Here is a 13039-nt window from a genome sequence, read left to right as displayed (position 1 = left end):
TGTACATCCACGTACTCCTTAACCCTACAGGACATGAGATCAACGTACAACCTACCCTCAGACACAAACTTCTTAAAGAGACCAGCGCCAAGTTTAAAAACGCCTTGATACCGCTGGGCATCACGCCTTCCAATCTTGAAGTGTAGCCTTCACTCTTTTTTGAATTCGGCTTCATCCATTTCAGTGTTCTGCTCCCTCACGAGAGATAGAACCTCCTCATCGGATAGCCTTCTTTCAATGTCGGAGACAATGACCTGGGGCCTACGCTTTCGCTTCGGGTTGATTTTAAACTCGAGCTTCTTTACCTCACGAGACTGCAAGATGATTTGGACTGTCTCCTTGTCATTCGCAACCACTATATGACCCTTGCTGGTCTATTTAATTTTCCAGATGTTGAGAATTTTCCTGTCTCTACGAAGAGCGACCTGGTAATCCTTCTTGAGTTGTCTACTAGTCTTAGTAGACCACTCAGGATTGTTTACCAAAGTAAACTAGTGATATAGCAATGCCGGTTGGGATTATTTTTATTTCACCCGGTTTTAAAATTGTATCGATTTTTGAAAATTATCTCTAAACCGGCGTTTTGATCGGTCGCATATTTAGGAAAATCAACGAAATTATTAAATTTCTTAATTTTAATAACTTCCATTTCTATATATATATATATATATTGAAAAAAAATAATGAAAAACAATTCCGAAAAAAGGTCATATTTTTTTTTAAGATCAGAAGAAAATGTAAACAAAATAGATTGAAAGCTATTTTATGATAAATCAGGAAAGGTGATAAATACATTAAATTAGAAAATTTCGTTTTATTTTTTTTTACTTTTTATTTATTATCGATTTCATATTACATATTTAACAAGACATTCGAATTCCTAATAAAATATTTAATTCGAATTTTCCATATAATCGAGTTTCCACGTAGAGTTACTTATTAATAAGTAATTTGGTGTATGAGCTCAGATGGCTTAGTTTTAACTTGATTATCAGCCCTTACTGTTATCCCTGTAGAAGCTAATACCTTTCTGAAAAGTGAAGAAAAATAAAATTTATAAAAAAAAAAATATAAATAAAACTGAAAGACACTAATTATTCAAAATAGAGAGATACTAATTTTATTTTCATATTTTCCTCGATACCTGGAGATTATCGATGATCGATAACATTTGTTCACACCAACATAACGTAATTTGGTAAAATTAACGTAACTGTTTATTAAAGAGAAGTAAAACATTTCAAAAATGCGTAAAAAGAATAACTATTACACAAAAAATAACGAACAGGATATAAATTTCCTCCTTCAGACGAAAATCTGGAATTATGTAGATTAAATCACATCGTTTACTAAAAATCAATATTAATTTTAAAAAATAAAAAAATATGATAATATTCTCGTACTAGCAGGTCAGAGCACACTTCCATCGCTCTTTCCGTCTAGTCAAGGCCCTCCAACCCTGGACCACGCTTTCTTCGTTATTATCATTATTATTAATTGATAAGTAACTATTAAAGCCTGAAAGGATCTCTTTCCTGCAACGCTTCTTGAGATAATACACCCCTACTGTAGACGCAGATACAGCTGAAGCAATCTCGGATCAGTGTTGACTGACAATCACTCATTTAAGCAGGTAGAGGACCGAGATAATGTCTTCTTTTAAGCGGAAATTAAATAATAAGGAAAAGTACTTTTCTTTTGTGAAGGCTTTATTTTTTTAATATGTGATACTTTATAATATTCTAATCTCTACAATAAAAATAAATAATAAACATACATAAATATTGGCTAAATATGCTAAGTTAAGTTAATATTAATAAAAATAATATTAAATATTATTTTAAATGAACTGGGTGGACAGGACGTTTCAGTCGCCTGTCGAGATCAGTCAACATCTGCGGACCAAATGAACTCTCTATTCTTTGAAATATAATCTTTACGTTACGTTTAATTTTACTTACATTTATTAATATAATGATATATACATTCCTCCATTCTTTCACTTTTTCCGAATGATATTAATGGTTTTTCTTTTTGAAATGAAGGTCCTTAGTCAAAAGATGATGTATCACGGTCTGGTTAAGTTCTGGAAGAACATGTAGTGATGCATGTCTATATTGCATCAATATACCTTTGATTATTTATAAATACATCTCTCTTTTTGGCCCAATGTTCTCCACCTGTTATCAGGAGTCATAGAAGAACGTACGTTTAGTTCAATTTCATACCATCTTATTAGTTAACATTGTACAAAATCTTGAATACAAATCATACATCATCTATTCAAATCATTTACCGGAAGTTGAGGTTTGAAAAATATTCTGACTTAAATAAACATCTTCAAAACGTTGTTTTATTTATCAAAATCCATTATCATGACTGCAAAATAAAAAAACAATATATATAATTGTATATATAAAGAAGTACAATAACTTCTAAAATTTTAAACGAGACATAATCCTCATTCAATTCAGTGGTAAGTAACTTAGAACAAAGAGGCGATAAGGGAAAAACTAAAACTATTTTATTTATGGTAAATTCTTTTTCTTTTTGACAAAACATTATTGACATAACAAGGATAATGCGCCCGGTTCATCTTTAATGCGGATAAAACTGCAATAAACTTTTTTTTTACATAGGGAAAAATTTTAACTTCCATTTTCTATTCAAAATAACCTGAAATTGTTATTACCAATGACGTTTTTAAGTAAAATACGAGTATTTTCATTTCTTTTGATACTGAAAATGTTTTCTAAATAAAAGATCAGATTTTCAGTCATGTGATCGTTTTTGTAGTCTTTACGCGATCCGTATTTTGAAATAAATAAAAATAAATGAAAAATTAAACTTTGACGACATGTAGGAGATAGATTCAACGACGACGCAGGCAACTTAGATAGGCCCTGCCAGAGAAGAAACAATCTGTTTCCTAAAAAGGGCCGTTTGTGAATTCACAATGGTATATCCTACCGATCGCAGAAAGTAACATACGAGGTGTGATCAAAAAATACGGTGAATGAATTTTTATAGCGGCAACTGCCGACGCTACATCCATATGCTGTAATTTGTCCAATAGCGTGATCAACTGAGACAGGCAGGGACAAGTTATAACACGTTCGAGCTTGCCAGTCAGCTGCCAGAGGCGCTAGAGTGAGGTTGTGTATATCGTGTCTGTCGCGCAACATGGATTTTGAACAACGCGTTAACATTAAGTTTAGTTTTAAGTTGCAAAAGAGTGTCAAAAAAGCTCACGAAATGTTAGAATCGGTGTACGGCGATAATGTGGTAACTTTGAAGACTGTATACAAGTGGTATGACCGATTTAAAAACGGAAATGAGTCTGTTGAAGACGAGCAGCGTGCGGGACGTCCAGTAACCTCAAAAACAGTTAAAAATGTGCAAATAGTGGAAACAATGTTTCGTTCAAACAGGCGAATGACTATTCGAGAGCTATCGGAAGACCTTAACATATCGTACGGATCCGTTTAAAACATTTTAACTAATGAATTGCAAATGAGACGAGCGAGTGCAAAATTTGTTCCCAGACTTTTGAGTGATGAACAGAAGGAAAATCGTGTGTCAATTTGCACGGAGTTGAAGGGTCATCTTCATGCAGATCCGGGCTTCATGGCCAAAATTGTAACTGGAGATGAAATTTGGGTCTATGGCTATGACCCTGAGACCAAAATGCAGAGTTCCCAATGAAAAACCGGTTCATTTCCTCGCCCTAAAATGGCACGTCAGTCAAAATCCAACATCAAGGTCATGCTCGTTGTTTTTTTCGATAGCGAGGGCATAGTGCGATCAGAGTTCGTTCCAAGGGGAACAACTGTAAACTCTGAATTTTATAAGGGTGTACTGCAACGTTTGCGAAACGACGTACGAAGAAAGCGACCAGAAAAATGGACCGATTTCTTCTTCACCACGACAACGCGCCGTGTCACACCTCGCTTCTCATTCGCGAGTTTTTGGCCAAAAAAAGTGTTCCTGTCTGTCCACATCCGCCATACTCACCGGATTTAGCACCATGCGACTTTTGGCTCTTCCCAGAAATTAAAACTTTGCTTAAAGGAAAACGTTTTGACACCGTTGCTGACATTGAGAGGGCCACGACCGAGCAACTGAAAACCCTTCCGAAAGACGCCTTCCGGAAATGCCTCGTCATGGACTCAACGTTGTGATAAGTGCATTGTTAGCCAAGGACAGTACTTCGAAGGAGATTAAATCGAATTCTATGTAACCTTATTACTTTTTTTTTTAATAAAAAATTATTCACCGTATTTTTTGATCACACCTCGTATTTGACTTCATTCGGAGGATGATCAATTAGATTCATTTAGGAATTTGTTCCTTTTTACAGATTCACATGTTTAAAGTGGCCATTGTAGAGGAACCTAACAAAGAATTCATCGTTCACTACCGGCAGAAAAATTTTTTTCTAGAAAATGCTTTCCATTATTCATATATAGTCTGCCATTTTCACGGTAAATTTTATTTGGAGTTTTAGCTTTCATGTCTAGCATTCTGCGCTTCGTTCTCTTCTCCTGTAAACCAGTAGATTGCATATAGTTTATCTTAACTGAACAGATTTCCTCTTACTCGAGCATAAGAAAGAAAATCTGATGATCTGTAATTTCGAAGAATTAAAAAAGGCCACGCCTTTAAACTACAAAACATCCACTATAAGTAGGAAAAGAATCTGCTCATTAATTCTCATAATGTCGTCTAATTTAGAGCCGTGGTAAAACTCCAAGTAAGCATTAAAAATATAAAATGATGAAGATTCAAAAATCTATTAAAGAGAAACAAACAGTAAACAGGGAGTTTTTAAATCATCTATTGGAAGGAATAAATCTGAGGTGCAGTTGTAGAATAATTTAGTTGGAAATTCAGAATTTTCTACACGGAAGAAAAAATCTTTCCTCGTATGCTCGTGGATTCAGTTCAAATATACGAAATTTTAAGAAGACATGGTCCTAAAGATAGATAATTTTTTCTAGAAGAAGAATTGTTGCAATCTTTTCGCACGTTAAGAATAAGAAAACCAGAAGTTAAGATTAATAGAAAGCTATTATGTTGTTTTTTTTTCTGGTTCAGTAAATATCTTTATATGTTTAGATTATGTCAACATAAATATATAATCGCAAGAAAATGCATAATATAAAGTTGTTATTACTCTGATTAGAACGGGTGATGTAATCGATTAGCGACGGGAGATTACACTATTATAAGCGATAATACTCTTTCTCATGTAGGAAGTATGCATCAGCATATTAAAATTTGTCGACAATTTTTATTTGTGTGGGTAGAAGTTGTTTCTTTTCAATAAGTAGGAGAATGTTTTGAAACGACACGATTATAAAGAATTATAAAAGATTGAACATCCACGTATTTCCTGCGTTACTCAGAAGATCTGATCGCTTTGGAATTTCGGTATCGGAGATCAAGATTTTCCCAAGAAATAGGAAATTTTGAAAAGAATGTCGGTACTCTTGGAAGTAGATTATACTAGACTTACTTTTATAAACTAATAGCTACCCGGGTGACGTTCATTATCGTATAATCGTAATAATACGACGTTTGCAATAATATCGTGGGTAGGCAATTATGAAGATATAGGTTAAAAAAAATATTACAGACGTTGTAAGGTGAATAGGTATTCCATAAAATATTGAAGATTTTCGAGCTGCGGTTTCAAAAAGTCCACACAGTTGAATTCGTCATCAAGCGGATCGTCCACAGATCTGGCGGGAGTGCTCACACATGTTCACTAGATTTACATTACATTTCGCACGAGTAGTGCATCGTCTAGAAACATAAACGCGACGATTACTTGATGCCACTACTGATTCTTTGAATGAACGCCTGAAAAGATAGACAAAGATTTCATAAACAATATTTGGTTGTTAATAATTTTTAACAGATTTCTTGAAGCACGAGATTTTCTAATTTTTCATGAACTAATTTTTCAAGAACATAGGTGGAAAAAGCTTTTTCCACGTATGTTCTTTATTTCTTTTTTTTTGTTATTTATATAAAAATAGCCGTTAAAAACAAATAAACCCGGTCGCCTTTAGAAAAACTAAATAGAATTTTTAACACAGTTAATTTATTATGATTTTTAGCAATACGTGAATATCATCCGTTTGAAACCCCAACAAAAGATTTTTACATAATACGTTTAAATATTAAAATTATAGCTACATTTGAAGGTAACGACTTTACACCTGAATACGTTACGAAAAATTTGATTAATCCGTTGATTATGAATAATTACCCTTGAATATCATCAATCACCTCCAATTTTTGAGAATAATATATATACAGGGTGTCCCATATAAAACGCAACCCAACCTTATGTTGGTAGGTATTGAAATAATAAAAAGGCATGTGTAAATGTAAATGTAATTTTTATTATTACTATACATTACCTTACATTTAGAGTAAATGTTGGAAGTGGCCGCCATCTTCTTGAATACAAGCTTCAATTCTTTTTACAGCGTTTCTTGCAACTTTTTTCAAAGTTTGTAGCTGGATACAGCTTGTTCAATATTCACTTTCAAGTGTTCGTGGTTTGTTGCTGTAGGCTTTTTCTTTGAGATAACCCAGCAGAAAAAAAACGCCGCAGTCAAATCTGAAGATTTTGATGGTCACAAGCTTCGACCGATAACACGATTACCAAAGAATTCCTCGACGAAATCAGAAGTTGAACCTGCGTAGTGCGATGTAGCACCGTCATGTTGTAGCCGACAGTGTCTGTCTTCCTCTTCCAAGAGTGCGATGAACTGAAATAAAATATCCTGATATCGTTCTGCATTAATGGTGTACTCGAAAAAAATAGGACCGATTATTTTCTTCCGCGATATCGCGCACCACACGCCCGACTTCTGCGGGTATAGTTGTTTTTCGTGATAAACGTGGGGATTTTCATCAGCGTTCCAAATTCTACTTTTTTGGCTGTTTACGTAGCCATCCGAATGAAACCGTGCTTCATCTGTGAAAAATAACGAATCGGTAACATTAATTCCCTCACACAGTAATCGACGGAACCGTTGACAATATTGTAGCCGTTTTTCTTTGTCGGGCTCAAGAAAATCGATGAACCGTTTGAATGCGATAAGGTCGTAATTGTAATCGTTTGGTCGCCCGATGAACAGTCGATTTAGATAAATTAATTTCAGCAGACTAACGTCTGTTCGATTTCTTTGGCGAGGCGAGTAATCGGTCTTTGATTTCAGCGACTGTATCTGTATTCAACACCGACGCAGATCTTTTGTGTTCCTTGTTATTAACAGAACCGGTCTCTCTAAATTTTGCGACTAACCTTAATACTGATGTTTTGTTAGGAGAGTGGTTTATCCGGGTACTTATGGCGAAACAAATCTTGCACTGCAACCACTGATCTCGTACTGAAGTACGACTCGACAATGAAAACACAATCTTGTCTCTAGCAATACACTGAACGTTATAATTGCATTGTTGTTATTATCGGTAGTGTTGTACTGCGTCACCGCGATGTTCAGATGTTGGACGAGTGCATTTCAGTAACGAGTAGGGGAGTATACTTGACTTTTGAAATTTCATGGATGAGTGATTGATGGGTTGCGTTTTATATGGGACACGCTGTATAATTTGTATATTTAACATTAATTAGCTGAGATTAGCTTTCGTAGGTTCTGTTTGTTTAGATTATGATTATCTAACAAAACATAACCCGCCTCACTTCGCTCGCTTACCTCAACTAATTAACAGTAATGTTTTGATTATTTAAATAATAAATTCAGTAATTACTATTTATGGTTGTTATTTTAATATGTAAAATATGTTGATATGGAGAGTATGTAAAGTGACCGGTATGTTTATTAAATTTTCCAAATTTGATTATAATTAATCAAATTCATCCGTTTTTACGCATAAACACCAAAATTAATCAAAATTGCCATAACGTATATATTATTTAACTGGTTCTGTAGGTATATTAAGAAGAAATTTCTGGTCGATAGGATAATAGTAATATAATAATATTTAAAAAAAAAATAAATATCGTTATACAAAAAGAACACTTACATTTTTCTCTTGTAAATAAACTCATGTATTCTTCAATATTGATCGGGTTATTTTGTTGAAGTGATACTTTGTAATGTGCTGATGTATAAATCGTAAAAAATGTCTTTCTGGTATTAGTCGGCATGCCTTTATCACATAAATTTTTCCAATTACCGAATCTTGACTTAAATAATTCCATGTCAGATTTAAATTTGTTAACAGTTTCTATATTATAATTCACATTTGATAAAATTTTAATTAATTCTAATTGTCTATTTATTTCAGTAAGGATACAAAGATAACAGCTTATCTGTGTATGATAAAATGTGTCCCGCGAAATAAGCCAGTAATATATTTTTTTTATTGGTATATAATATCTCTCCCAATCGTATTTATTGATAGAAAATTGGTCTGTAGCTGAAAGCAAACAAAATACATCAAGAGATTAATTTCGCTCAGAAAAAACTATTAAATTGTACAATTTTAACTACCATCAACCCGAGTTTGCCGAGAAAAATATGTAACTAACTGGCTAATGATGGTTTGGCCCTTTACAGATTATAATTTACGTGGAAAATTAAATAGAACATGTAAGCATTCAAAAAAGAGTTGTGTAAAATATTATTTTTTTATTAAAGTTTACTTTTTCATTTATTGTTATTTATTTCAAAATGCGGCTCGCGAAAATACTACAAAAACGATCAGATGACTGAAAATCTGATCGTTTATTTAGAAAACATTTTCAGTATCAAAAGAAATGAAAATACTCGTATTTTGCTTAAAAAAGTCATTGATAATAACTATTTCAGGTTATTTTGAACAGAAAATGGAAGTTAAAATTTTTCCCTATGAAATAAAAACTGAGTAAAAAAGATAAAGGTAGAAAATGTAGAAGAAGAATTGGAGAATGTTAAAAAGGAAATTCATAAATCAGCAGAAGCGAACTTAGGCGGAATAAAGAGAACTGGTAGAAAACCTTGGGTTTCAGACGATATATTGCAGCTGATGGATGAACGGAGAAAATATAAGAATGCTAGTGATGAAGAAAGTAAAGGGAACTATCGGCAATTAAGAAATGCTATAAACAGGAAGTGCAAACTGGCGAAAGAAGAGTGGATTAAAGAAAAGTGTTCAGAAGTGGAAAGAGAAATGAACATTGGTAAAATAGACGGATCATACAGGAAAGTTAAGGAAAATTTTGGGGTACATAAATTAAAATCTAATAATGTGTTAAACAAAGATGGTACACCAATATATAATACTAAAGGTTAAGTCGATAGACGGGTGGAATATATTGAAGAGTTATACGGAGGAAATGAATTAGAAAATGGTGTTATAGAGGAAGTTGAGGAGGATGAAATGGGAGAAACAATAATGAGATCTGAATTTAAGAGAGCATTAAAAGATTTAAATGGCAGAAAGGCTCCTGGAATAAACTGAATAACTGTAGAATTACTGCGCAGTGCAGGTGAAGAAGCGATTGATAGATTATACAAACTGGTGTGTAATATTTATGAAAAAGGGAAATTTCCGTCAGACTTCAAAAAAAGTGTTATAGTCATGATACCAAAGAAAGCAGGGGCAGATAAATGTGAAGAATACAGAACAATTAGTTTAACTAGTCATGCATCAAAAATCTTAACTAGAATTCTATACAGAAGAATTGAGAATTAACTAGAATTGAGAGGAGTGTGGAAGAAGTGTTAGGAGAAGAACAATTTGGTTTCAGGAAAAGTATAGGGACAAGGGAAGCAATTTTAGATTAATATTAGAAGGAAGATTAAAGAAAACAAACCAACATACTTGGCGTTTATAGACCTAGAAAAGGCATTCGATAAGTAGACTGGAATAAAATGTTCAGCATTTTAAAAAAATTAGGGTTCAAATACAGAGATAGAAGAACAATTGCTAACATGTACAGGAACCAAACAGCAACAGTAACAATTGAAGAACATAAGAAAGTAGCCGTAATAAGAAGGAGTCCGCAAGGATGTTCCCTATCTCCGGTACTTTTTAATTTTTACATGGAACTAGCAGTTAATGATGTTAAAGAACAATTTAGATAGGAGTAACAGTACATGGTGAAAAGATGAAGATGCTATGATTTGCTGATGATATAGTAATTCTAGCCGAGAGTAAAAAGGATTTAGAAGAAACAATGAACGGCATAGATGAAGTCCTACGCAAGAACTATCGCATGAAAATAAACAAGAACAAAACAAAAGTAATGAAATGTAGTAGAAATAACAAAGATGCACGACTGAATGTGAAAATAGGAGGAGAAAAGATTATGGAGGTAGAAGAATTTTGTTATTTGGGAAGTAGAATTACTAAAGATGGACGAAGCAGGAGCGATATAAAATACTGAATAACACAAGCTAAACGAGCCTTCAGTAAGAAATATAATTTGTTTACATCAAAAATTAATTTAAATTTCAGGAAAAGATTTTTGAAAGTGTATGTTTGGAGTGTCGCTTTATGTGGAAGTGAAACTTGGACGATCGGAGTAGCTGAGAAGAAAAGATTAGAAGCTTTTGAAATGCGGTGCTGTAGGAGAATGTTAAAAATCAGATGGGTGGATAAAGTGACAGATGAAGAGGTATTGCGGCAAATAGATGAAGATAGAAGCATTTGGAAAAATATAGTTAAAAGAAGAGACAGACTTATAGGCTACATACTAAGGCATCCTGGAATAGTCGCTTTAATATTGGAAGGTCAGGTAGAAGGAAAACATTGTGTAGGCAGGCCACGTTTGGAATATGTAAAACAAATTGTTAGGGATGTAGGATGTAGAGGGTATACTGAAATGAAACGACTAGCACTAGATAGGGAATCTTGGAGAGCTGCAACAAACCAGTCAAATGACTGGACAAAGAAAAAGTAATAAAAACGTTTATTGCAGTTTTATCCGCATTAAAGATGAACCGGACGCATTATCCTTGTTATGTCAATAATAGCTTTTGTCAAGAAAGAAAAAGAATTTACAGATAAATAAAATATTTTTAGTTTTTCCCTTATCGCCTCTCTGTTCTAAGTTACTTACCACTGAATTGACTGAGGATTATGTCTCGTTTAAAATTGTAGATGTTATTGTACTTCTTTATATATAAATATATATATATATATATTTTTATTTTCCAGTCAGGATTGTGAATTTTGATAAAATAAAACAACGTTATGAAGATGATTATTTAAGTCAGAATATTTTTGAAACTCATCTCCATTAAACGATTTGAATAGAAGATGTATGATTTGTATTCAAGATTTTGTAGAATGTGAACTAATAAGGTGGAATGAAATTGAACCAACCATACGTTCTTCTATGACTACCGATAACATGATTACAGGTGGAGAACATTGGGCCAAAATGGGAGATGTATTTATAAACCATCAAAGGTATATTGATGCAATTTAGACATGCATCACTACATGTTCTTTCAGAACTTAACCAGACCGTGATACTGCATCTTTTGACTAAGGACCTTCATTTCAAAAAGAAAAACCATTAATATCATTCGGAAAAAGTGAAAGAATGGAGGAATGTATATATTATTATATTAATAAATGTAAGTAAAATTAAACGTAACGTAAAGATTATTTGTCAGAGAATACAGAGTTCATTTGGCCCGCAGTTGTTGACTGATCTCGATAGGCGACTGAAACGACCTGTCTACCCAGTTCATTCTTCCGTTAACTGTAGCATAAGCGGTGTCGATCGTACTTTAGACGCTGTAGGAAGTACTACATCGCATTTGTATTTCTGTTTATTCATTCTTAGCTTTACCGTGTAACAACAAAGCGATACGCATAATTTACTTAGCTACCTGAACTTTAGTTTAATGTTTTGGATCTCAGCCCTTAGATAAGGTTCAATCTGAATTTATATTCTTATATTTTACTTCAGTTACACCAGTAAATATCTAAAATTGATAAATTGTGATAATTTTCATGATTTCGGTCCTTTGTACACAGTACTTATTAATAAAATCGGAACAAAGGTTACGGACTCGTGTCGTACAAAAATACAAATAATTAAATTCATTTTAAAAAAATTAGAATTAAAATTCTATAATACATTATCGGATACACGGAAGGGTGAGTTTGTACTCTGAATATTTGACCCGTAAACAGGATTTTAATAAGTTTCATTAGCGATCAATTAATAATGTCCACCGTAGAATATTTATAAAACAGAAATTCTAACCTATACTAGAAAGATGGAACTAGTAAAATATTAAAAAAAAGAATTCTGAGTTGCGTTTTCAATGCTGCGATTAATTATTGGTCATCCTGACCCCCGTAAGGGAACACATCCGCCTTGTGAAAATCCCCGTCGTCATTGTGTTCCTTCCCCTTTACTGCCGCCTTTGTTTTTAGGTTTCTTGCAATTTCGCTCATCTAGTTTAATTTGTGGCACTCTCAATTAACTCACTGATGCTTTCGAGGAAGCGGGTTCCCCTTGTCTATCTCTAAAATCAAATTACTCGAAAATAGTTATTTTCCTTAACTACATTTCAAACTAAACTGTAATATCAAATATTTATTTATTTGAGTCTACTGAAAACATGAAAATTCTATTCTCTTATCCATTAAAAAAGTGTTGTTCGCTATACGAAAATTTTATCCTGCCGATTTCTTCTATTTTGAAAATTAATAGCTAAGCTCGTCGGAACTAGATATGATGAGCTCAGTTACCTTAGTTTCAACTTCATTATCAGCCCTTACTGTTTTCCCTGTAGAAGCTAATAAATTTCTGTACCTGTCTGAAAACTACAAAAAAAATATAATTAATAAAAAAAATATAAATAAAATTGAAAAACACTAATTTTGCTAAATAGAGAGATACTAATTTTATTTTCACATTTTCCACGATAGATGATTACCTGAAGATTATCGATGATCGATAACACTTGTTCACACCAACATTAATCTATTTTGTTAAAATTAACGTAACTGTTTATTACAGAGAAGTTAAACATTTCAACAATGCATA

At 33.1% G+C, this 13039-nt stretch overlaps 1 protein-coding gene across 6 annotated transcripts in view; it reads right to left on the bottom strand.

Moving 5' to 3' along the window:
* Window positions 1-807: 807 nt before the first annotated feature.
* The window catches only part of LOC142333630 (uncharacterized), a 29313-nt gene continuing 17081 nt past the window's right edge, over window positions 808-13039 (bottom strand). Inside the window, exons 4-7 of one of the 6 annotated variants that reach the window (XR_012758645.1) lie at window positions 8068-8463; window positions 5519-5865; window positions 1962-2379; window positions 808-1030 (exon numbers count right to left, since the gene is read on the bottom strand). Coding sequence is in view for 1 of the 6 variants with exons in the window: in XM_075380974.1 (XP_075237089.1) it covers window positions 8439-8463 (25 nt within the window). In the remaining 5 variants the exon portion in view is untranslated. Of the gene's footprint in view, window positions 1031-1961; window positions 2380-5518; window positions 5866-8067; window positions 8464-13039 lie in introns of those variants that run through there. The other 5 variants (XR_012758646.1, XR_012758644.1, XM_075380976.1 and 2 more) reach the window with 5 other exon arrangements.

This window comes from Lycorma delicatula, chromosome 13 (assembly GCF_047948215.1).
Source record: "Lycorma delicatula isolate Av1 chromosome 13, ASM4794821v1, whole genome shotgun sequence".
Taxonomy (NCBI): domain Eukaryota; kingdom Metazoa; phylum Arthropoda; class Insecta; order Hemiptera; family Fulgoridae; genus Lycorma; species Lycorma delicatula.
This window is presented reverse-complemented; position numbering and strand designations above follow the sequence as displayed.